A 27,201-nucleotide genomic window follows, 5' to 3' on the forward strand; every position below is an offset into this window, starting at 1 on the left:
CTAAAATGGTCCATCTGGTGCCCTTGGTTAAATTGCCTTCCTCCTCTGATTTGGTGCCTTTGTTCTTCCAGCATGTGGTTCGTTTACATGGCATTCCTGAGAATATTGTTTCTGACAGAGGTTCCCAGTTTGTCTCGAGGTTCTGGCGAGCCTTTTGTGGTAGGATGGGCATTGACCTATCTTTCTCCTCGGCCTTCCATCCTCAGACTAATGGCCAGACCGAACGAACCAATCAGACCTTGGAAACATATCTGAGATGTTTTGTTTCCGCTGACCAGGATGATTGGGTGTCATTTTTGCCGTTGGCTGAGTTCGCCCTTAATAATCGGGCCAGCTCGGCTACCTTGGTCTCTCCATTTTTCTGCAATTCTGGGTTCCATCCTCATTTCTCTTCAGGACAGGTTGAGTCTTCGGACTGTCCTGGTGTGGATTCTGTGGTGGACAGGTTGCAGCAGATCTGGACTCAGGTAGTGGACAATTTGACCTTGTCCCAGGAGAAGGCTCAGCTTTTCGCTAATCGCAGACGCCGTGTGGGACCCCGACTTCGTGTTGGGGATTTGGTTTGGTTATCTTCTCGTCATATTCCTATGAAGGTTTCCTCTCCTAAATTTAAACCTCGTTTTATTGGTCCGTATAGGATTTCTGAGATTCTCAATCCGGTGTCTTTTCGTCTGACCCTCCCAGACTCCTTTTCCATACATAATGTATTCCATAGGTCGTTGTTGAGGAGATACGTGGCACCTATGGTTCCATCTGTGGAGCCTCCTGCCCCTGTTTTGGTGGAGGGGGAATTGGAGTATATTGTGGAGAAGATTTTGGATTCTCGTGTCTCTAGACGGAAACTCCAGTATCTGGTCAAATGGAAGGGTTATGCTCAGGAAGATAATTCCTGGGTTTTTGCCTCTGATGTCCATGCCCCAGATCTTGTTCGTGCCTTTCATGTGGCTCATCCTGGTCGGCCTGGGGGTTCTGGTGAGGGTTCGGTGACCCCTCCTCAAGGGGGGGGTACTGTTGTGAATTCTGTGGCTGAGTTCACTTCTGTGGTCACAAGTGGTATTGCAGTCTCTGGGCTTCCTCCCTCAGGTGTTTTGGTGAGCTCGTTGGCTGCCTTGCTATTTAGCTCCACCTGAGTCTGTCTTCCTTGCTCCTTGTCAATGTTCCAGTGTTGGATCTGAGCTACTGCATCTTTCCTTGGGCCTGCTGCTGCTCTGCTAGATAAGTGCTTCTAGTTTGTTTTCTGTTTTTTTCTGTCCAGCTTGCTATTGTCTTTTGCTGGAAGCTCTGAGAAGCAGAGGGGTGCACCGCCGTGCTGTTAGTTCGGCACGGTGGGTCTTTTTGCCCCTTTGCGTGGTTTTCGTTTTAGGGTTTTTTGTAGACTGCATAGTTCTCTTTGCTATCCTCGCTCTGTCTAGAATATCGGGCCTCACTTTGCTGAATCTATTTCATTCCTACGTTTGTCTTTTCATCTTGCTAACAGTCATTATATGTGGGGGGCTGCCTATTCCTTTGGGGTATTTCTCTGAGGTAAGTCAGGCTTGTATTTCTATCTTCAGGCTAGTCAGCTCCTCAGGCAGTGCCGAGTTGCATAGGTAGTTGTTAGGCGCAATCCACTGCTGCTTTATAGTTGTGTGAGGATAGATCAGGTACTGCAGTCTACAGAGATTCCACGTCTCAGAGCTCGTCCTATTGTTTTTGGTTATTGCCAGATCTCTGTATGTGCGCTGATTACTGCACGCTGTGTTGCCTGATTGCCAGCCATAACATATAAGGGGCTGCATTATACTATAGAGTCTGCCTATTGGAAGTGCATTATACTATAGAGTCTGCCTATGGGGAGTGCATTATACTATAAGGAGGCCTATGGGGAGTGCATTATACTATATTGAGGATTGTCTGGGGCATTATACTATATGGAGGCTATCTAGGGGGCCATCATACAGTGTGGAGATTAGTGTTAAAGCTATCAAACAAGTTAGGATACTACGGGGTCAGTATATATATGTAATGAGGGGACATTAGACTGTATAATAGAGCATCATATTGTGTAGAGGGGTGCTTTATAGGGGGAGACAGACTCTGGACATTATTAAATGTAAAGTGGGCACTTATTGTTATAGGGGAAGCTTCAGGATACTGTGTCTGTCAAAGGAGCACACAGACCATTATTAATTTTTAGGGGACAAAATGTGGGCACTGTTTTTTAGGGAACATGCACCCGGCATTACTATATTACAGAGGGTTGCTTTAGAATTTAGAGGGCACAGAGAACCACACAGCAGGTGCAGTAATAGGGACACATATGGCAGCAGCGGCTCAGTACTGGGGTATCTGCAGGATGAGGAGTTTGTGCAGGTTGGAAATAGTCCCACTGGGGACAGTGCTGAAAATATGAGACGTGAAATGTGTCTTTGTTGTATTCTCTGCAGCCGAGTCCTGGCTGGAGAAGTTGTCATGTCGGTCTGGGCCAGATGGAAAAGACGGGAAAAGTGAACGATTCCATCAGAAAGAACGTCAGCGCTAAGTCACTATCTGTAACTGTGCTGTGATCTCTTATATGTTCGGTAGTACTGGTATCTACCACTGACCATACGGTGGTAATATCCATGTTGTTCTTTATATAGAAATTATTTTCAGCAACAGCGCGGTCATCTGCTGAGGTTCTCCACTATTAGAGTGCATCACCCAGTTGTAATCAAGGTTACCTGGTGACAGGCCCACTCAGAAGCTTCACCCCCCCTGAGCCAAAACCCTAGGTAAGCCTCTAGATAGATAGATAGATAGATAGATAGATAGATAGATAGATAGATAGATCACAAAAGCAGGCAGCACTCCATATTCTTTAAAGACAATATGCAGGTGTTTATTGAGCCCACATCTCCATGCAACGTTTCGGCTACAACTGAGCCTTTCTCAAGGCTTGAGAAAGGCTCAGTTGTAGCCGAAACGTTGCATGGAGATGTGGGCTCAATAAACACCTGCATATTGTCTTTAAAGAATATGGAGTGCTGCCTGCTTTTGTGATCTGTCTGGATTTACAACGACCATTGGATGGGTTGTTTGGGCTTTGCACCCGAAGATAAGTATAGGATCTGTGCTGTTCCATTTTTTTCTAGTAGATAGATAGATAGATAGATAGATAGATAGATAGATAGATAATGGTTATAGATAGATAATGGTTATAGATAGATAGATTTTTGTTACCTTTTAGAAGCATCATTACTTTTTGTATTTTCGTAATACCGAAAACCAGAATTGTCATCATGAATAATTTTTCCTGTAGGTTATAAATACATGAAATTGATTACAATTTTAACCCCTTCTTGCCGCAGCCAACTTTAATTTTAGCACTTTTCGTTTTTCCCTTTCCTTTCATCTACTTAGCCATATGGGACTGTGTTTTTTTGCAAGACAAATTGTAGTTCTGCATAACAACATTCATTTTGCCATATAATATAATGGAAAACATAACAAAACATTTTAAGTGCTGTTAACCCCTTAGTGACCGGGCCAATTTTTACAATTCTGACCACTGTCCCTTTATGAGGTTATAACTCTGGAACGCTTTAACGGATCCCACTGATTCTGAGATTGTTTTTTCATGACATATTGTACTTCATGTTAGTGGTAAAATTTCTTTGATATTGCTTGCAATTATTTAAGAAAAAAATGGAAATTTTTATGCCCTTAAATCAGTGAGATATGTCACACAAAATAGTTAATAAATAACATTTCTCATATGTCTACATTACATCAGCACAATTTTGGAAACTTTTTTTTTTGTTAGGAAGTTATAAGGGTTAAAAGTTGACCAGCGATTTCTCATTCTTACAACAAAATTTACAAAACCATTTTTTTAGGGACCATCTCACATTTAAACTCACTTTGAGGGGTGTACATGACAGGAAATACCAAACTTGACACCATTCTAAAAATTACACCCCTCAAGGTGCTCAAAACCACATTCAACAAGTTTATTAACCCTTTACGTGCTTCACAGGAATTGAAACAATGTGGAAGGAAAAAATGAACATTTTTTGCAAACACTTTAATTCAGAACCAATTTTTTTTATTTTCACAAGTGTAAAAAGAGAAAATGAACCACAAAATTTGTTGTGCAATTTCTCCTGGATACGCCAATACCCCATATGTGGGGGTAAACCACTGCTTAGGCGCACGACAGAGCTTGGAAGAGAAGGAGCGCCGTTTGACTTTTTCAATGCAGAATTGGCTGGAATTGAGATCTGAAGCCATGTCGCGTTTGGAGAGCCCCTGATGTGCCTAAACATGGAAACAGCCCACAAGTGACACCATTTTCGAAATTAGACCCCTTAAGGAACTTATCTAGATGTGTGGTGAGCACTTTGAAACCCCAGGTGCTTCACAGAATTTATAACATACAGCCGTGAAAATAAAAAATCCCATTTTTTCTACAAAGTTGTTGTGCAATTTGTCCTGAGTACGGCGATACCCCATAAGTGGGGGTAAACCACAGTTTGGGCACATGGCAGAGCTTGGAAGAGAAGGAGTTCCGTTTGACTTTTTCACTGCAGAATTGGCTGGAATTGAGATCGGACGCCATGTCGCGTTTGGAGAGCCCCTGATGTGCCTAAACAGTGGAAACCCCCCACAAATGACCCCATTTTGGAAACTAGACTCATTATGGAACTTACCTAGATGTGTGGTGAGCACTTTGAACCACCAAGTGCTTCTCAGAAATTTATAAGAGCCGTGAAAATAAACAATCCTTTTTTTTCCTCAAAAATAATTTTTAGCTCGCAATTTTTTATTTTCTCAAGGGTAACATGAAAAATTGGACCTCAAAATTTATTTGGCAATTTATCCTGAGTACGCTGATACCCCATATGTAGGGGGGGACCACCGTTTGGGCACATGGCAGAGTTCGGAAGGGAAGGAGTGCCGTTTTGGAAAGCAGACTTTGTTAGGCCGGCGTCACACTTGCGAGTTTTACGGACGTAAGAGCGCAGAAACTACATCCGTAAAACTCGCAAAACATACGGCACAGTTATTCTCTATGCCCCTGCTCCTATCTGCCGTATTAAACTGATCAGTATTATACGGCTTTCTACGGCTGTAGAAAATCGCAGCATGCTGCGTTTGTCACCATATTGCGCAAATAAAACATCAATGAAAGTCTATGGAAGCCCCAAAAATACGGATCACACACGGACCAGCAGTGTGATTTGCGAGAAATACGCAGCGGTGTTAGCGAGAAAAGCCGGCAATTCAGTGCGGTGTACAGTAAAATCACACTGACAGCTTCCAGTAGAATAGGTAGAATAAATGTGTACACATAGAATAGGTATATATATATATATGTCAGTGAGACACATATATATATATATATATATATATATATATATATAAATATTTCAGCTTTAAAGCCGGTATTTCAATTACCGGCTTTTGCTCTCCCCTTCCTAAACCCGACATGATTTGAGACATGGTTTACATACAGTAAACCATGTCTTCTCCCCCTTTTTTTTGCATATTCCACACTACTAATGTTAGTAGTGTGTATATGCAAATTTGGCCGTTCTATCTACTAAATTAAAGGGTTAAATGGCGGAAAAAATTGGCGTGGGCTCCCGTGCAATTTTCTCCACCAGAGTAGTAAAGCCAGTGACTGAGGGCAGATATTAATAGCCTGGAGAGGGTCCATGGTTATTGGCCCCCCCTGGCTAAAAACACCTGCCCCCAGCCACCCCAGAAAAGGCACATCTGGAAGATGCGCCTATTCTGGCACTTGGCCACTCTCTTCCCATTCCCGTGTAGCGGTGGGATATGGGGTAATGAAGGGTTAATGCCACCTTGCTATTGTAAGGTCACCTTACAAAAACACCGTACAAATCCTACTAGTATAAAATTCAATTGAATTGTATACTAGTAGGATTTGTACGGTGTTTTTATGATACCTGAAGAAGGATATATACTGTATCCGAAACGCGTTGTATCTCTTCTATTTTAAGTTATGAAATAAAAAAATATGAAATATCATCTTTGAATGTGAGTCCTGGGAAGCGCTGCCATTCATGGGCTGGATGTGCTTTTCTTGAAACACTACTAACATTAGTAGTGTGGAATATGCAAAATAAATGGGGATATGAGATAGTTTACTGTATGTAAACCAGGTCTCATATCATGTCGGGTTTAGAAAGGAGAAAGCAAAAGCCGGTAATTGAATTACCGGCTTTCTGCTATATCGCGCTGGATGAAATATTAATATATATACATATATGTGTCTACTGACATATATATATATATATATATAGATATATAGACAGTATATATGTTTTTTTTTTTTTAACACATGGATCCCTTGTCGGTTTTGCAAGCCTGCGATAAAAACACGCAGTACGGATGACATACGGATTATATACGGAGGATGCCATGCGCAAAAAACGCTGAAACACCTTGCCTACGGAGGAGCTACAGACCACTATTTTCGGGACTTTTCAGCGTATTACGGCCGTAATATACGGACCGTATTTTCATACGCTGTGTGTGACGCCGGTCTTAGAATGGTCTGCGGAACTTATGTTGCATTTACAGAGCCCCTGATGTACCTAAACAGTAGAAACCCCCACAAGTGACCCCATTTTGGAAACTAGATCCCCAAGGAACTTATCTAGATGTGTGGTGAGTGCTTTAAACGCCCAAGTGCTTCACAGAAGTTTATAATGCAGAGTCGTGAAAATAAAAAATAAAAATTTTTCCACAAAAATGATTTTTTTAGCCCCTAATTTTTTATTTTCCCAAGGGTAACAGGAGAAATTGGACCCCAAAAGTTGTTGTCCAATTTGTCCTGAGTACACTGATACCCCATGTGTGGGGGGACCACTGTTTGGGCACACATCGGGGCTCGGAAGGGAAGTAGTAACGTTTTAAAATGCAGACTTTGATGGAATGGTCTGCGGGCGTCATGTTGCATTTGCAGAGCCCCTGATGTACCTAAACAGTAGAAACCCCCCACAAGTGACCCCATTTTGGAAACTAGACCCCCCAAAGAGCTTATCTAGATGTGTTGTGAGCACTATGAACCCCCAACTGCTTCATAGAAGTTTATAATGTAGAGCCATGAAAATAAAAAATCATATTTTTTCCACAAAAATGATTTTTCACCCCCAAATTTTTACTTTCACAAGGGTAACAGGAGAAATTGGACCCCAAAATTTATTGGGCAATTTATCCTGAGTACACTGTTAGCCCATGTGTGGGGGGAACCACTATTTGGGCACACGTCAGAGCTCGGAAGGGAAGGAGCGCCGTTTTGGAATGCAGACTTTCATAGAATGGACTGCGGGCGTTATGTTGCGTTTGCAGAGCCCCTGATGTACCTAAAAAGTAGAAACCCCCTACAAGTGACCCCATTTTGGAAACTAGACCCCCCAAGGAGCTTATCTAGATGTGTGGTGAGTATTTTGAACGCCCAAGTGCTTCACAGAAGTTTGACGCAGAGCCGTGAAAATAAAAAATCATTTTTTTTCCACAAAAATGATTTTTTTGCCCCCAATTTTTTTTATTTTTGCAAGGGTAACAGGAGAAACTGGACCCCAAAAGTTGTTGCCCAACTAGTACTTAGTACGCTGATGCCTGATATGGGGGATAAACCACTGTTTGGGCGCACGGCAAAGCTCAGAAGGGAGAGAGCACCATTTGACTTTTTGAGCGCAAAGTTGGCTGTCTCATTTGGAAACCCCCTGATGTACCTAAACAGTTGAAACCCGGCCAATTCTAACTCCAACCCTAACCCCAGCAAACCCCTAACCCTAATCCCAGCCCAATCCATTACCCTAATCAAAACCCTAACCCCAAAACACCCCTAACCCTAATCCCAACCCTAACCATAACCCTAATCAAAACCCTAAATCCAACACACCCCTAATCCTAATCTCAACCCTAACCTCAAACCTAAGCCTAATCCCAATACACCCCTAATCCCAACCCTAACCATAACCCTAATCCTTAACCTAACCCTAATCCCAAGCATAAACCTAATGCCAACCCTAACCCTAATCCAAACCCTAATCCCAACCCTAATCCCAACTCTAACCCTAACTTTAGCCCCAACGCTAACCCTATCCCTAGCCCTAATCCTAACCCTAACTTTAGCCCCAACCCTAACCCTAACCCTAGTCCTAATCCTAACCCTAGCCCTAACCCTAATTGGAAAATGGAAATACATATATTTTTTATTTTATTATTTTTTCTTTACTAAGGGGGTGATAAAGGGGGGGGAGGTTATTTACTAGTTTTTTATTTTGATCACTGTGATAGGATCTCACAGTGACCAAAATAAAACAAGAGGAAGAATCTTCCTCTGCCGGCCGTCATTTTCTTCCCGGAGGAAGATGCCGGCGGCCAGAAGAAAAAGCAGGAGGACCCAGGGACAGCGGTAAGTATAACAGGGTCCCCGATCCCCCTATTTCTCTGTCCTCTGATGTGCGATCACTTCCGAGGACAGAGAATAACACACGGCATTTTTTTGCGGTCGCGGTTAAATAACCGTTTACTGGCGACCGCAAAAAAAAAATCGACCCCGATCATGTTCTTTTGGGGTCTCGGCTACCCATGGTAGCCGAGACCCCAAAGATCTTCCCGGTGCTGGCCGGCGGACGCACTGTGCATGCGCCCACCATTTTTTTGCCGGAAGAAGATGACGCCCATGGGGAACCACGAGGAGCACCGGGGGAGATGGGTGAGTCTCGAGGGGCGATCGGGGATCCCATTTCTCTGTCCTCTGATGTGGCAAATCGCTTTTCTTTTTTTTTACGACCGTCGGTAAATGGTTAATTACCGGCGATCGCAACTCGGGGTCGGTAAAAACTACCCCTGGCCAACCGAGATCCCAGAGAAAATCCGACTCTGGGGGGCGCTATACACTTTTCCACCGCGCCGTTAATTAACGGCGCAGTGGTTTAAGTATCCTTAACTGCCGCCGTTAAAAGGCGTATCGGCGGTCGTTAAGGGGTAAAATTGTGAGCAAAAAACTGTAATTCTGTCATGCTCTAGGAGTTTTGTTTTTGCGGCGATCCTTGAGTGACAAAAAGGATGTAGAAACATGATTCTTCAGGTCAAATATTTTCAGCAAGTTTTTTAAATTTGCATGTTTTTGTCACATTTTGGTTTGTTGTTGCATGTGTTTTTGATCTGTTTTTAATTTACCGTAGTTTTTTTTGCTATTGGTTTGAATGAATGAGAAATGCTGCAAAAAACACTGAAAGAATTGACATGCTGCAGATTTGAAAAACACTTTGAAGATTCAAATCTGAAAAAAACATGCCAAAAAAACAATGTGTGTACAAACTCTTAAACAGATCTAATTATTATAGTGGTGAAACTAATTCACAGATTTGTAAAAATAAATATATAAAAATAAATATTTGGTTAATTATTGCTCCATGTCCTGAGACCCGTAACTTTTTTCTTTTTTCATCTACTAAGCTCTTTGTGAGCAAAATGTTTTGATTGGTACCATTTTTGTTTAACCCCTTTCTGACATGGGACGTACTATCCCGTCGAGGTGGGGTGGGCCCCCATGACCACGGACGGGATAGTACGTCCAGCGCGATCGGCGGCGCTCACGGGGGGAGCGCCGCCGATCGCAGACGGGTGTCAGCTGTTTATCGCAGCTGACATCCATCACTATGTGCAAGGAGCGGTCACGGACCGCCCCCGGCACATTAACCCCTGGCACACCGCGATCAAAAATGATCGCAATGTGCCGGCGGTATAGGGAAGCCTCCCGCAGGGAGGGGGCTCCCTGCGGGCTTCCCTGAGCCCCCCGCAGCAACGCGATGTGATCGCGTTGCTGCGAGGGTCTCACCTCCCTCCCTGCTTCCTCCAGATCCGGATCCAAGATGGCCGCGGATCCGGGTCCTGCAGGGAGGGAGGTGGCTTCACAGAGCCTGCTCAGAGCAGGCACTGTGAAGGCTGCAGCGCTGCATGTCAGATCAGTGATCTGACAGAGTGCTGTGCACACTGTCAGATCACTGATCTGTGATGTCCCCCCCTGGGACAATGTAAAAAAGTTAAAAAAAAATTTCAAAATGTATAAAAAAAAATATTCCTAAATAATGAAAAAATATATATATATTATTCCCCTAAATACATTTCTTTATCTAAATTAAAAAAAAAACAATAAAAGTACACATATTTAGTATCACCGTGTCCGTAACGGCCCGACCTATAAAACTGGCCCACTAGTTAACCCCTTCAGTAAACACCGTAAGAAAAAAAAAAAAAACGAGGCAAAAAACAACGCTTTATTATCATACCGCCGAACAAAAAGTGGAATAACACGCAATCAAAAAGACAGATATAAATAACCATGATACCGCTGAAAGCGTCATCTTGTCCCGCAAAAAACGAGCCACCATACAGCATCATCAGCAAAAAAAAAAAAAGTTATAGTCCTGAGAATAAAGCGATGCAAAAATAATTATTTTTTCTATAAAATAGTTTTTATCGTATAAAAGCGCCAAAACATAAAAAAATGATATAAATGAGGTGTCGCTGTAATCGTACTGACCCAAAGAATAAAACTGCTTTATCAATTTTACCAAACACGGAACGGTATAAACGCCTCCCCCAAAAGAAATTCATGAATAGCTGGTTTTTGGTCATTCTGCCTCGCAAAAATTGGAATAAAAAGCGATCAAAAAATGTAACGTGCCCGAAAATGTTACCAATAAAAACGTCAACTCATCCCGCAAAAAACAAGACCTCACATGACTCTGTGAACCAAAATATGGAAAAATTATAGCTCTCAAAATGTGGTAACGCAAAAAATATTTTTTGCAATAAAAAGCGTCTTTCAGTGTGTGACGGCTGCCAATCATAAAAATCCGCTAAAAAACCCGCTATAAAAGTAAATCAAACCCCCCTTCATCACCCCCTTAGTTAGGGAAAAATTAGAAAATGTATTTATTTCCATTTTTCCATTAGGGCTAGGGTTAGGGCTAGGGTTAGGGTTTGGGCTACGGCTAGGGTTAGGGCTAGGGTTAGGGCTAGGGTTAGGGCTAGGGTTAGGGCTAGGGTTAGGGCTAGGGTTAGGGTTAGGGCTAGGGTTAGGGCTATGGTTAGGGCTAGGGTTAAGGCTACAGTTAGGGTTGGGGCTAAAGTTAGGGTTAGGGCTATGGTTAGGGCTAGGGTTAGGGCTACAGTTTGGGTTGGGGCTAAAGTTAGGGTTGGGGCTAGGGTTAAGGCTACAGTTAGGGTTGGGGCTAAAGTTACGGTTAGGGTTTAGATTACATTTACAGTTGGGAATAGGGTTGGGATTAGGGTTAGGTGTGTGTCAGGGTTAGAGGTGTGGTTAGGGTTACTGTTGGGATTAGGGTTAGGGGTGTGTTTGGATTAGGGTTTCAGTTATAATTGGGGGGTTTCCACTGTTTAGGCACATCAGGGGCTCTCCAAACGCGACATGGCGTCCGATCTCAATTCCAGCCAATTCTGCGTTGAAAAAGTAAAACAGTGCTCCTTCCCTTCCGAGCTCTCCCGTGTGCCCAAACAGGGGTTTACCCCAACATATGGGGTATCAGCGTACTCAGGACAAATAGGACAACAACTTTTGGGGTCCAATTTCTCATGTTACCCTTGGGAAAATACAAAACTGGGGGCTAAAAAATAATTTTTGTGGGGAAAAAAAAGATGTTTTATTTTCACGGCTCTGCGTTATAAACTGTAGTGAAACACTTGGGGGTTCAAAGTTCTCACAACACATCTAGATAAGTTCCTTGGGGGTCTAGTTTCCAATATGGGGTCACTTGTGGGGGGTTTCTACTGTTTAGGTACATTAGGGGTTCTGCAAATGCAATGTGACGCCTGCAGACCATTCCATCTAAGTCTGCATTCCAAATGGCACTCCTTCCCTTCCGAGCCCTCCCATGCGCCCAAACGGTGGTTCCCCCAACATATGGGGTATCAGCGTACTCAGGACAAATTGGACAACAACTTTTGGGGTCAAATTTCTCCTCTTACCCTCGGGAAAATACAAAACTGGCGGTTAAAAAATAATTTTTGGGGGAAAGATTTTTTTTTTCAATTTTCACGGCTCTGCTTTACAAACTGTAGTGAAACACTTGGGGGTTCAAAGCTCTCACAACACATCTAGATGAGTTCCTTAGGGGGTCTAGTTTCCAAAATGGTGTCACTTGTGGGGGGTTTCTACTGTTTCGGTACATTAGGGGCTCTGCAAATGCAATGTGACACCTGCAGACCATTCCATCTAAGCCTGCATTCCAAATGGAGCTCCTTCCCTTCCGAGCCCTCCCATGCGCCCAAACAGTGGTTCCCCCCCACATATGGGGTATCAGCGCACTCAGAACAAATTGGACAACAAATTTTGGGGTCCAATTTCTCCTGTTACCCTCGGGAAAATACAAAACTGGGGGCTAAAAAATAATTTTTGTGGGAAAAAATTTTTGTTTTATTTTTACGGCTCTGCATTATAAACTTCTGTGAAGCACTTGGTGGGTCAAAGTGCTCACCACACATCTAGATAAGTTCCTTAGGGGGTCTACTTTCCAAAATGGTGTCACTTGTGGTGGGGTTCCAATGTTTAGGCACATCAGTGGCTCTCCAAACGCAACATGGCGTCCCATCTCAATTCCTGTCAATTTTGCATTGAAAAGTCAAACGGCGCTCCTTCCCTTCCGAGCTTCCCCATCCGCCCAAACAGTGGTTTACCCCCACATATGGGGTATCAGCGTACTCAGGACAAATTGTACAACTTTTGGGGTCCAATTTCTTCTCTTACCCTTGGGAAAATAAAAAATTGGGGGCGGAAAGTTAATTTTTGTGAAAAAATATGATTTTTTATTTTTACGGTTCTACATTATAAACTTCTGTGAAGCACTTGGTGGGTCAAAGTGCTCACCACACATCTAGATAAGTTCCTTAAGGGGTCTACTTTCCAAAATGGTGTCACTTGTGGGGGGTTTCAATGTTTAGGCACATCAGGGGCTCTCCAAACGAAACATGGCGTCCCATCTCAATTCCAGTCAATTTTGCATTGAAAAGTCAAATGGCGCTCCTTCGCTTCCGAGCTCTGCCATGCGCCCAAACAGTGGTTTACCCCCACATGTGGGGTATTGTCGTGCTCAGGACAAATTGTACAACAATGTTTGGGGTCTATTTTCTCCTGTTACCCTTGGTAAAATTAAACAAATTGGAGCTGAATTAAATTTTTTGTGAAAAAAAGTTAAATGTTCATTTTTATTTAAACATTCAAAAAATTCCTGTGAAGCACCAGAAGGGTTAATAAACTTCTTGAATATGGTTTTAAGCAACTTGAGGGGTGTAGTTTTTAGAATGGTGTCACACTTGGGTATTTTCTATCATATAGACCCCTCAAAATGACTTCAAATGAGATGTGGTCCCTAAAATAAAATGGTGTTGTAGAAATGAGAAATTGCTGGTCAACTTTTAACCCTTATAACTCCAAATTTCCATTTTTTTCACAAATAAATGCAGGTACTATCAAAGAATTTTTACCATTGTCATGAAGTACAATATGTCACGAGAAAACAATGTCAGAATTACTGGGATCCGTTGAAGCGTTCCAGAGTTATAACCTCACAAAGGGACAGTGGTCAGAATTGTAAAAATTGGCCCGGTCATTAACGTGCAAACCACCCTTGGGGGTAAAGGGGTTAAATATAAAATGTTTGATTATTTTTTTATTGCATTCTTTGCAAAGGCACAGACATTGACAAAATGCAATTCTGTATTTTCATTTTTTTTCCACTTTACGGTGTTTACCGTATGGATTTAATAATTTAATATTTTGATAGATCAGACTTTTACAGATTCGGTAATGCTAAATATACTTGTCTTATAATAGTTTGGTTTTTAAAGAGGAAAACGGCTTGACCCAATTTTTTTTCAAATTGTTTAATATTTTTTAAAACATTTATTTTAAATCCCTTAGGGCAGACCTGGGCAAAGTGCAGCCCGCTGCCACATCCGGCTCTCTGGCTGTTTCCATTTGGCCCGCAGACCGAGACAGCCGAGGGGCTGAAAACAGTGGCCCATGGGACTCATCATATCCTCCCCAGCCTGTACGCCACCACCCATTGTCACCACTATCTGCATCCTCTGGATACAGGCAGCGATGAAATGAAGGAGGATGCCTTCTGCTACCAATCAGCGTGTGAGACAGCTGACGTGATTACGTCATTTAATCAGGTCAGCTGTGCAATGCAGGAAGCGAGTGCATCAGTGAGAGCAGAGGGAGATCGCCAGGGGAATGGGAGCATGTGGTGGGGTTTCATTTCATGTGTATCGGATGTTTGGCTGAACAAGGGGAGGCTATGGGGTTCTCATGCTGGGCAAGAGGAGACTATGTGTGTCTCATGCTTGACATGAGGAGGCTATATGGGTCTCATGCTGATCATTGGGAGGCTATGTGGGTCTCATACTGATCATGGGAAGGTTATGTTGTCTCATGCTGATCATGAGAAGGCTATGTGGGTCTCATGCTGATCTTGGGGAGGCTATGTGGGTCTCATGCTGATCATGGGAAGGTTATGTCATCTCATGCTGATCATGGGAAGGTTATGTCATCTCATGCTGATCATGAGAAGGCTATATGGGTCTCATGCTGATCATGGGAAGGCGATGAGGGTCTCATGCTGGATATGGAGAGGCTATTGCGTGGCTATGCTCATGCGGGCAAGAGCAGGTAAGGAGGTTCTCATGCTGTACAAGAGGAGACTATGTACATCTCATGCTGGACATGTTGAGGCTATGTGGGTCTCATGCTGATCATCGGTAGACTATGGGGGTCTCATGCTGATCATGGGGAAGCTATGTGAGTCTCATACTGATCATTGGGAGGCTATGTGGGTCTTATGCTGATCATGGATAGGCTATGTGGGTCTCATATTGCTCATGGGGAGGCTATGTGGGTCTCATACTCATCATGGGGAGGCAATGTGGGTCTCATACTCATCATGGGGAGGCTATGTGGGATCATACTGATCATGGGAAGGCTATGTGGGTCTCATACTGATCATGGTGAGGCTATGTGGGAGCTCTTATGGTATATAGGGGCTGTGTTTGTGCTATTACTGTTAGGAGTCGAGTTTCCTCTGCTGCACAGGGGGAATCTCGATCCGTCTCCGCTGCGGTCTCCCATTCTCCTCCAGCCGCAGTGGAGTCTGCTCAGCAGGGACGTCGATCCCAGCGTCTCGCTCAGTCTGACTTTGTGCGAAGAGTTGCTGCTGCTTCTCCAGTCTCTGCCATTAAAGTCAGTGCTGGTCAGCAGCGAGCGGACTTCTCTGGGACTAAGTCCTTGTCTGCACGTACTGAGCATGCCCAGGGTAAGATCTCCCGTTGGAGATCGAGGGTCATGTGCTCAGGCTCTGCAGCACATTCCATTGGTCCTCTTGGCAGGTCTTGGAAGGGCAAAAGTGCTGTAGCCACTTCCTGTGCTGCAACTATATAAACTGCGCATGACCGCACGGCCATGCGCTAGTATTGTCTTGTAAATATGTGTGTGTGTTGTGAGTGAAAGTCGCTCTTTAAATAATCCTCCCTATTGAATGTCTGTTCGCGGAAGGTGTATGTTTGCTATTCTAGCGCCCGACTTATCCAACAGCACGAAACACACATTACAGCGTCCTCTTGCTGTGTCCGCCTGTACGGCACCGTGCGCTTGCTTTGCGCTTTCCATACCCAAGCCAGTGTGGTTGGTGGCGTCCGTCAGTGCGGCATTGCTCGCACTCCTGTGCATTTATTTATACTTAGTTTCCTTACACACCCAGTTGTGGTGTAGTGCCAGCGAGGGTCTAATCGGACTTCAATCCCAGTTGGGGTTAAGTACGCTGACTACTCGCTCGCGCTTTAGGTGCGGTGCCGCGATCCTGTGAAGCAGCAGGATTGCTCCCTTCACGCTGGGTGAGGTTGAACCCACATGTATATAATTTAGTGTACCGCCATATAGTCTGTATTTACTAGCAGCAGGTTTTCACCTGCACGGTGGACCCCGGACTGCAAACGCATCTATATCACCTTTCTTGGTGCGTTCCGCCAGTCCTAACAGAATACTAGCGCCAGGGTCTGGCTAGTAAATGATGGACGATCAGCGTTCACAGCGGTACATCCAGCAGCTGGAGGGAAGGTTGGCGGCTCTTGAGCGTTCAGCTTCAGCTGTGGATGTCACTGCTGTCGCTGTTCAGGCTGCTAGTGTTGCTGCAGCCACCTTGTCCACTGCCGCTCCTGTCCCGACTCTAACTCGCCTCCCGCTTCCAGAGAAATTCTCTGGTGACAGTAAGTCTTGTAGGGGTTTCGTGAGTCAGTGCTCTATCCATCTCGAGCTTCTGGCCTCTCGTTTCCCTAAAGAGCGGGCTAAGGTGGGATTTATAGTGTCTCTTCTGTCGGACAGAGCGTTGCAGTGGGCTACGCCGCTATGGGAGCGTAGCGATCATGTGGTGCAGAGTGCTCCGTTGTTTCTGAGCACTCTGAAACAGGTCTTTTTAGGACCTCGTGTCACCCATGATACGGCGCTCCAATTGTTGGCATTGACTCAGGGCTCGTCCTTGGTCAGTCATTTTGCCGTCCACTTCCGCACCTTAGCATCTGAGCTGGAGTGGTCGGATAAAGCCCTCATTCCTATATTTTGGAGGGGGCTGGCTGACCACGTTAAGGACGCCCTGGCCACTAGGGAGATTCCCGCCACACTGGAGGAATTAATTACTCTATCCACTCGTATTTATCTCCGTTTTCACGAGCGGAGGTTAGAGCGAGCCCAGTGTAGGCAGAGGTTTCGGCTGGCTCCCACCTTCGCCAAACCTTTGGAATCTCCAGACCAGGCTCCTGAGCCCCATGAGCCTGTGGTAGAGTCTCGAGCAGGATCTAAGTCCCGGACCGCTCGTGCACTCCAGATTTGTCATCTTTGCCAACAGTCTGGACATCTTGCCTCCAGATGTCTCCAGCGGTCGAGGAAACGTCAGCATCTAGTGGTAGTTGGTGGAGGTGCACTAGACACGGCAACGTTTGCCTCCAAATTGTCCTTTAAGGGGACAATAACATTGGGCTCATCCTCTCACTCGGTGGAACTCTGCGTGGATTCTGGGGCGGAGGGCAATTTTATGTCTTCAGCCTTCGCCCAACGTCACGCAATTCCTCTGGTCATGCTATCTCAACCAGTAACGGTACGAGTGGTGAATGGGTCGACACTGCCCACACAGATTACACATCAAACTATCCCTTTTACTCTGTCCATGTCACCATCTCATCAGGAGATTATATCTCTACTCGTCATTCCTGAGGGAATTGATGAGGTTCTCTTGGGGATACCTTGGTTACGGTACCACTCTCCTCACATCGAGTGGTCCTCAGGCAGAATTCTGGGATGGGGTGAATCTTGTGGGAACAGGTGTCATCGAGAGTGCGTTCAGGTTACTACTACAGAGGTACCCGCAGATCTCTCCTCTCTCCCCAAGCAATATTGGTCTTATGCAGACGTATATGCAGAAAACATACTCAGAAGGGAGGTAAGAACATTTCTAAAACAATCCACAGTGAGGAGATTGGAACAAAACAAAATCCTCTAAACTGCATGCTCGCAAACGCCAGAAGCCTGACAAACAAGATGGAAGAACTAGAAGCAGAAATATCTACAGGTAACTTTGACATAGTGGGAATAACCGAGACATGGTTAGATGAAAGCTATGACTGGGCAGTTAACTTACAGGGTTACAGTCTGTTTAGAAAGGATCGTAAAAATCGGAGAGGAGGAGGGGTTTGTCTCTATGTAAAGTCTTGTCTAAAGTCCACTTTAAGGGAGGATATTAGCGAAGGGAATGAGGATGTCGAGTCCATATGGGTTGAAATTCATGGAGGGAAAAATGGTAACAAAATTCTGATTGGGGTCTGTTACAAACCCCCAAATATAACAGAAAGCATGGAAAGTCTACTTCTAAAGCAGATAGATGAAGCTGCAACCCATAATGAGGTCCTGGTTATGGGGGACTTTAACTACCCGGATATTAACTGGGAAACAGAAACCTGTGAAACCCATAAAGGCAACAGGTTTCTGCTAATAACCAAGAAAAATTATCTTTCACAATTGGTGCAGAATCCAACCAGAGGAGCAGCACTTTTAGACCTAATACTATCTAATAGACCTGACAGAATAACAAATCTGCAGGTGGTTGGGCATTTAGGAAATAGCGACCACAATATTGTGCAGTTTCACCTGTCTTTCACTAGGGGGACTTGTCAGGGAGTCACAAAAACATTGAACTTTAGGAAGGCAAAGTTTGAACAGCTTAGAGATGCCCTTAATCTGGTAGACTGGGACAATATCCTCAGAAATGAGAATACAGATAATAAATGGGAAATGTTTAAGAACATCCTAAATAGGCAGTGTAAGCGGTTTATACCTTGTGGGAATAAAAGGACTAGAAATAGGAAAAACCCAATGTGGCTAAACAAAGAAGTAAGACAGGCAATTAACAGTAAAAAGAAAGCATTTGCACTATTAAAGCAGGATGGCACCATTGAAGCTCTAAAAAACTATAGGGAGAAAAATACTTTATCTAAAAAACTAATTAAAGCTGCCAAAAAGGAAACAGAGAAGCACATTGCTAAGGAGAGTAAAACTAATCCCAAACTGTTCTTCAACTATATCAATAGTAAAAGAATAAAAACTGAAAATGTAGGCCCCTTAAAAAATAGTGAGGAAAGAATGGTTGTAGATGACGAGGAAAAAGCTAACATATTAAACACCTTCTTCTCCACGGTATTCACGGTGGAAAATGAAATGCTAGGTGAAATCCCAAGAAACAATGAAAACCCTATATTAAGGGTCACCAATCTAACCCAAGAAGAGGTGCGAAACCGGCTAAATAAGATTAAAATAGATAAATCTCCGGGTCCGGATGGCATACACCCACGAGTACTAAGAGAACTAAGTAATGTAATAGATAAACCATTATTTCTTTTTTTTAGGGACTCTATAGAGACAGGGTCTGTTCCGCAGGATTGGCGCATAGCAAATGTGGTGCCAATATTCAAAAAGGGCTCTAAAAGTGAACCTGGAAATTATAGGCCAGTAAGTCTAACCTCTATTGTTGGTAAAATATTTGAAGGGTTTCTGAGGGATGTTATTCTGGATTATCTCAATGAGAATAACTGTTTAACTCCATATCAGCATGGGTTTATGAGAAATCGCTCCTGTCAAACCAATCTAATCAGTTTTTATGAAGAGGTAAGCTATAGACTGGACCACGGTGAGTCATTGGACGTGGTATATCTCGATTTTTCCAAAGCGTTTGATACCGTGCCGCACAAGAGGTTGGTACACAAAATGAGAATGCTTGGTCTGGGGGAAAATGTGTGTAAATGGGTTAGTAACTGGCTTAGTGATAGAAAGCAGAGGGTGGTTATAAATGGTATAGTCTCTAACTGGGTCGCTGTGACCAGTGGGGTACCGCAGGGGTCAGTATTGGGACCTGTTCTCTTCAACATATTCATTAATGATCTGGTAGAAGGTTTACACAGTAAAATATCGATATTTGCAGATGATACAAAACTATGTAAAGCAGTTAATACAAGAGAAGATAGTATTCTGCTACAGATGGATCTGGATAAGTTGGAAACTTGGGCTGAAAGGTGGCAGATGAGGTTTAACAATGATAAATGTAAGGTTATACACATGGGAAGAGGGAATCAATATCACCATTACACACTGAACGGGAAACCACTGGGTAAATCTGACAGGGAGAAGGACTTGGGGATCCTAGTTAATGATAAACTTACCTGGAGCAGCCAGTGCCAGGCAGCAGCTGCCAAGGCAAACAGGATCATGGGGTGCATTAAAAGAGGTCTGGATACACATGATGAGAGCATTATACTGCCTCTGTACAAATCCCTAGTTAGACCGCACATGGAGTACTGTGTCCAGTTTTGGGCACCGGTGCTCAGGAAGGATATAATGGAACTAGAGAGAGTACAAAGGAGGGCAACAAAATTAATAAAGGGGATGGGAGAACTACAATACCCAGATAGATTAGCGAAATTAGGATTATTTAGTCTAGAAAAAAGACGACTGAGGGGCGATCTAATAACCATGTATAAGTATATAAGGGGACAATACAAATATCTCGCTGAGGATCTGTTTATACCAAGGAAGGTGACGGGCACAAGGGGGCATTCTTTGCGTCTGGAGGAGAGAAGGTTTTTCCACCAACATAGAAGAGGATTCTTTACTGTTAGGGCAGTGAGAATCTGGAATTGCTTGCCTGAGGAGGTGGTGATGGCGAACTCAGTCGAGGGGTTCAAGAGAGGCCTGGATGTCTTCCTGGAGCAGAACAATATTGTATCATACAATTATTAGGTTCTGTAGAAGGACGTAGATCTGGGTATTTATTATGATGGAATATAGGCTGAACTGGATGGACAAATGTCTTTTTTCGGCCTTACTAACTATGTTACTATGTTACTATGTATTCTCCAAAAAGGCAGCGGAGACTCTTCCGCCCCATCGCCCCTATGACTGTCCTATTGATCTCTTGCCTGGTGCTGAGCCTCCCCGGGGTCGAGTCTATCCATTATCTCTCCCGGAAACGGAGGCAATGTCTCAGTACATACAAGAGAATCTGGCAAGAGGGTTCATCAGGAAGTCAGTGTCACCTGCTGGGGCAGGGTTCTTTTTCGTGCAGAAGAAGAATGGAGAACTACGTCCATGCATAGACTACAGGGGTCTTAATGCTATCACAGTTAAGAACAAGTACCCTTTGCCGTTGATATCTGAGCTTTTCGATAGGCTTCGGGGAGCTAGAGTGTTTACTAAACTAGATCTGCGGGGTGCTTATAACCTGATTCGCATCCGTGAGGGGGACGAGTGGAAAACGGCATTTAACACCAGAGATGGGCACTATGAGTATCTGGTGATGCCCTTCGGGCTCTGTAATGCACCTGCCGTTTTCCAAGACTTTGTCAACGACATCTTCCGGGATATGCTTTCCACCTCGGTTGTAGTCTATCTGGATGATATTCTCATCTTTTCTCCAGATATTGACTCCCACCGGAGAGATGTTGGCAGAGTCTTCGACCTCCTACGGGCAAACTCTCTTTATGCAAAGTTGGAGAAGTGTGTGTTTGAGCAGGAGTCCTTACCTTTCCTGGGCTATATCATCTCCGCCCAGGGATTGGCTATGGATCCTGCCAAACTACAGGCTGTGATGGACTGGCAAGAGCCCCATTCTCTTAAAGCGGTGCAGCGCTTTATGGGGTTCATAAACTATTACCGCCAGTTCATTCCCCACTTCTCAACTCTGGTAGCTCCCTTGGTAGCCCTCACCAAGAAGGGAGCGAATCCCAAATTGTGGTCGGAAGAGGTCTCCAAGGCCTTCACTTCTATTAAGTCCCACTTTGATAGCGCTCCCATCTTACATCGTCCCGATGTGGATAAGCCATTCCTACTGGAGGTGGATGCCTCGTCCGTTGGTGCTGGAGCAGTCCTCTACCAAAAGGATGCTCAAGGTCGGAAGCATCCATGCTTCTTCTTCTCCAAGACCTTCACGCCAGCGGAGAGGAACTACTCCATCGGGGACAGGGAGTTGCTAGCAATGAAGTTGGCCTTTTCGGAGTGGAGACACCTTCTGGAAGGTGCGCGGTTTCCCTTCCAAGTTTACACGGACCACAAAAATTTGGTCTATTTGCAGACAGCCCAGCGGCTAAATTCTCGCCAGGCCAGATGGTCCCTGTTCTTCTCCCGGTTCCACTTTTCCCTTCATTTTCTTGCCGGGGAGAAGAATATCCGTGCTGACGCTCTCTCGCGCTCCCTTATGTCAACTGAGGAGGAGGAAGAGGAGCCTCGGCTTATTGTCCCTTCCGAGAGTCTGAGAACCGTGGCGCCGGTTTCGCTAGAGTCTGTGCCTCCGGGCAAGACTTTTGTGCCCATTAATTTGCGACCGGAGGTTCTCTCTTGGGCTCATTCGTCCAGGGTGGGTGGACACTTTGGGACAAAGAGGACATCTGAGCTACTGGCGAGGACGTACTGGTGGCCGCATATGGTCCGGGATGTCAGGAATTATGTTCTGGCGTGTGTCTCCTGCGCCAAAAATAAATCTCCGCGTCAAAGGCCAGCTGGTTTGCTCTATCCCTTGCCGGTGGCAGATAGGCCCTGGAAGATGGTCGGGATGGACTTTGTTGTGGGTTTGCCCAAGTCTCGTGGCTGTACCATCATTTGGGTCATCACCGATCATTTCTCAAAAATGGTGCATTTGGTGCCGCTGCCGCGGTTACCTTCTGCACGGGCCTTGGCAGCGTTGTTCATTAGACATATCTTCCGCCTGCATGGTATGCCAGACAAAATTGTCAGTGACCGGGGTCCCCAGTTTGCGTCTCGGTTCTGGAGAGAGCTCTGTCGTCTTCTCAGTATTGAGATGAATCTCTCTTCCGCTTATCATCCCGAGACGAATGGGTTGGTAGAGAGGGCCAACCAGACCTTGGTCACATACCTGCGACATTTTGTTTCAGCCAGGCAGGATGACTGGGCATCCTTGCTATCATGGGCAGAGTTTGCACTGAACAACGCCGTAGCCGACTCCACTGGACAAACCCCATTCCTCCTCAACTATGGTCAGCATCCACGGGTACCTGTGCCTATGCCCGTGTCTTCCGCCGACTCCAGGGTGGCAGACTGGGCTGTGGAGGCACGGGATATTTGGGACCGCACTCAGGATGCCATTCGGGCCTCTAAGGAGAGAATGAGGTCCTCCGCCGATGCTCATCGGCGCCCCGCTCGGACCTTTGCTCCTGGCGACTTGGTGTGGCTCTCCGCCTGTAACATCAGGCTGCGAGTTGAGTCCACTAAATTTGCTCCTCGCTACTTGGGCCCATTCAAGGTCCTCGAGCAGGTTAATCCTGTGGTCTATCGTTTGGCCCTTCCGCCACGCCTGGGTATCACCGACACCTTTCATGTGTCCCTCTTGAAACCCGTGTATATGTCCCGGTTTTCCGAGTCATCTGCTGGGACATCGGGTTCGTCTACGGACGATTATGAGGTGAACGCTATTTTGGGGTGCAAGGTGGTGCGTGGTAAAAAATTTTATTTGGTAGACTGGAAGGGTTATGGCCCCGAGGACAGGTCCTGGGAGCCTGTTGAGCACATTCGGGCTCCGCAGCTCATTGCTGCCTTCGAACGTAGCGAGGCCCAAGGAGGGGGGGGCCCTAGGAGGGGGGGTAATGTTAGGAGTCGAGTTTTCTCTGCTGCACAGGGGGAATCTCGATCCGTCTCCGCTGCGGTCTCCCATTCTCCTCCAGCCGCAGTGGAGTCTGCTCAGCAGGGACGTCGATCCCAGCGTCTCGCTCAGTCTGACTCTGTGCGAAGAGTTGCTGCTGCTTCTCCAGTCTCTGCCATTAAAGTCAGTGCTAGTCAGCAGCGAGCGGACTTCTCTGGGACTAAGTCCTTGTCTGCACGTACTGAGCATGCCCAGGGTAAGATCTCCCGTTGGAGATCGAGGGTCATGTGCTCAGGCTCTGCAGCACATTCCATTGGTCCTCTTGGCAGGTCTTGGAAGGGCAAAAGTGCTGTAGCCACTTCCTGTGCTGCAACTATATAAACTGCGCATGACCGCACGGCCATGCGCTAGTATTGTCTTGTAAATATGTGTGTGTGTTGTGAGTGAAAGTCGCTCTTTAAATAACCCTCCCTATTGAATGTCTGTTCGCGGAAGGTGTATGTTTGCTAATCTAGCGCCCGACTTATCCAACAGCACGAAACACACATTACAGCATCCTCTTGCTGTGTCCGCCTGTACAGCTCCGTGCGCTTGCCTTGCGCTTTCCATACCCAAGCCAGTGTGGTTGGTGGCATCCGTCAGTGCGGCATTGCTCGCACTCCTGTGCATTTATTTATACTTAGCTTCCTTACACACCCAGTTGTGGTGTAGTGCCAGCGAGGGTCTAATCGGACTTCAATCCCAGTTGGGGTTAAGTACGCTGACTACTCGCTCGCACTTTAGGTGCGGTGCCGCGATCCTGTGAAGCAGCAGGATTGCTCCCTTCACGCTGGGTGAGGTTGAACCCACGTGTATATAATTTAGTGTACCGCCATATAGTCTGTATTTACTAGCAGCAGGTTTTCACCTGAACGGTGGACCCCGGACTGCGAACGCATCTATATCACCTTTCTTGGTGCGTTCCGCCAGTCCTAACAATTACAACATACAGCGAAGATTAAAAGAGTAACAATGTATTGAACTTTTAACTTTCAGGCTCCATATCTCACCATCCACTACTGCTTCGAATATGAGACTACCATCATTTTATTGACAATCATCTTGACTATCTCATACATAAATTTGATTCACAACTATTTAGCATATGATTAGTTATGCAGATTCTTGTCATGTCACTGTATTGTTACTGTTTTTCTTCTAGAAAGATATTTTGTTTATCCCCCATTGGCTTTCAACACTGCCTGAATCTGTCTGGGCATGCTCTCAATCAGATTGAAGATTGGTCTGGTCAATTCACGTTTGTGATGTATACAGTGTGTTCTTCAACTTTACCCACAAGTCTTTGAGTGGGTTGAGGTCTGGGGACTGAGGAGGCCAATCCAGAACCGTTACTTCGTTGTCATTGAACCATTTCTTTGCCAATCTCGATGTGTGCTTTGGGTCATTTCCTTATTGACTCCAATATTTTGCCTGGATGTCTACCTCTTGGCTTTTTTATGGTTGGACAGACTTCATTTTGTATACTTCCAACTGTCTTGGCACTCACACGATACAGTTTGGCAATTTTCTTGGCTGAGGAACCTCTGGATTATGCAGTTTCTCTTTTCTTGGGAAATCTTTTTCATAGCTGCTCCTCGATTTGAATCAGTGACCTTTTGCTTGTTAATGAAACTAATAACACACTGAGCCATTAGGGAATGTGAAAACAGGTTGTAATTTGCAATATACAGGAAGAAAACTATTTTTCTATCACCAGGAGCAAAACAGTAACAATGTAGTGACATGACAAGAAACTGCATAACTAATTATATGCTAAATATGAGATGGCCAAGATGATTGTATATAAAATGATGGTAGTGTCATGTTCAAAGCAGTAGTGCATGGTGAGATATGGAGCCTGAAAGTCAAAAGCTCAAAACCCTTTTGCTCGTCACTGTATAGAAGAGTCTGTGTGTGGGCTCAAACAATATATAGGGGAATGTCAGCATTCCCCTATATACTGCCCTTAATTCTGCTCAATATTAAGTGATACAATTAATATTAATATACAATAATGTAATTAATATGTTAATAATATTAAGAAGAATTAATTTCAGCCTATTGGTTTGGCCCTCCATAACAGTCACGGTCTCTCCTGTGGCCCCTCGGGAAAATTAAATGCCCATCCCTGCTTTAGGGGACTTGAACCTGAAATCGTCTTACTGCTTGTTCTATATACTGCAATAAAATTATATTGAATTATATGGAGTGAATCAAGGTTATCTATGAAGCTCAGCCACAGACTGGCCTTTACAGGAGTACAGTCATGACAAGCATGGGGGCCTTCTGCAGGCCTTTGGATGTAACGACAACATAAGGGCACCATGTAATTGATCTGAAGGGCGCATGGAGCAGCAGAAACCTCACTCTATAAATGCTGCTTTCAGGGATTAACAGCAAAAAGCAGAGCTCAGCTTCACTCATTTCTGTCAGAAATAGGATATGACTGTGTATCAGAGCCGGCATTTGTCAGGTGTGATTCAGGCTGAGCTCACATCATTCACATGGACCCAACATGTACTGTATGTGTATGCAGATGATGGTTAGAAATAAGGCTGAGTTCTTTCAATCCTGTTATGACGTGCAAATTAATATTTGTTGACCTAATTCTTCATTTGTCAGGTCAATCATTGTTTGATTTACTAAAAAGACAAGACACGTATGAATTATAATCTGTAGGATTTTTAAAGAAAGCTATTTACCGTTTTTGGCTGCAGTTGTTTGATCTTGTCCCATTTTATTAAAATTTTGCAACCAGGTTTGAACACGGAGCAGTTAGGATGCCTGCAAATGAAACATAGGAAAATCTACTATAAAATATAGACATGTACAGTGGTCAGCTTAAATGAGTGCACTTCATCAAAGTTATCAGAAAGTCTTTAGTTTCCTTTCCAAATCAACATTTTCTTTGGGATACCATAATACAAAATACTCCCACAAATGTGGACCATTGATTGCAAACAATGTTTGTTATTTTGCACGATCCAAATAAGTAATTTTATTAACAAATCAATTCAAGACTATGTTGCAAAAAAGAGTACAACCCAATGAAAGTTTTAGGAGCAAAGCTGAAGTTTAGACTACAAAATTATAATTCCTAAGAATTCAACCACAGGTAAGTTTAATTATTCATTAACCCAGTGTCCAGCAGACAATTCACTATACACTATACATTACTTAACAAAGAAAACAACTTCTCATTTCATGCTGTTAGCAATAGCATCACATGGAAGAGAAATGTAACAGGACATAAAATTATTTATATACATAACAAAGGTGAAGGCTACAAGAAGATAGCAAAGCTTTACTTATCAGTTACAATACTGTAGCAAAAGTGATACAAACATTTAACAAAGATAGAATTGCAACCATCTCACAGAGACTTCCAAAAGGTAACATTTAACCCCTTTCTGCCATTGGATGGAATAGTACGCCCGATGGCAGAACCCTGCTTTGATGCAGGCTCCGGCAGTGAGCCCGCATCTAAGCCGGGATATGTCAGCTGTTTTGAACAGCTGACATGTGCCCGCAATGAGCGCGGGTGGAATTGAGATCCATCTGCGCCTATTAACTAGTTAAATGCCGCTGTCAAACTCTGACAGCGGCATTTGACAAGCGCTTTCGGCCATCTAACTGGCAATACGCGCACTGCTGACCCTCGTCACGTGACTGGGGGTCAACAGTGCATCGGCATAACAAACAGAGGGCTCCTGAAGACCTCTATGGTTGTTGATGCCAGATTGCTGTGAGCGCCACCCTGTGATCAGCGCTCATAGCAATGGTGTAATTCCGCTAGATAGGGGTGATCTGGGCATCGCCCTATGTAGCAGAGCCGATCAGGCTATGCCAGCTTCTAGCCTCCCATGGAGGCTATTTAAGCATGGCAAAAGTAAAAACAAGTTTTAAAAAATATGAAAAAAATACAAAAATATATAAAAGTTCAAATCAC

At 44.5% G+C, this 27,201-nt stretch overlaps 1 protein-coding gene across 6 annotated transcripts in view; it reads right to left on the reverse strand.

Annotated features, from left to right (window-relative positions):
• LOC138641969 (ATP-dependent translocase ABCB1-like) overlaps positions 1 to 27,201 on the reverse strand; it is a 434,165-nt gene that overhangs the window by 391,709 nt on the left and 15,255 nt on the right. For 5 of the 6 annotated variants that reach the window (XM_069729815.1, XM_069729814.1, XM_069729817.1 and 2 more), the window contains exons 2-3: positions 25,955 to 26,036; positions 3,202 to 3,274 (exon numbers count right to left, since the gene is read on the reverse strand). In XM_069729815.1, the coding sequence (XP_069585916.1) occupies positions 3,202 to 3,274; positions 25,955 to 25,988 (107 nt within the window). In that variant the 5' untranslated portion in view covers positions 25,989 to 26,036. Of the gene's footprint in view, positions 1 to 3,201; positions 3,275 to 25,954; positions 26,037 to 27,201 lie in introns of those variants that run through there. The other variant, XM_069729816.1, reaches the window with a different exon arrangement.

This window comes from Ranitomeya imitator, chromosome 6 (assembly GCF_032444005.1).
Source record: "Ranitomeya imitator isolate aRanImi1 chromosome 6, aRanImi1.pri, whole genome shotgun sequence".
Lineage (NCBI taxonomy): Eukaryota > Metazoa > Chordata > Amphibia > Anura > Dendrobatidae > Ranitomeya > Ranitomeya imitator.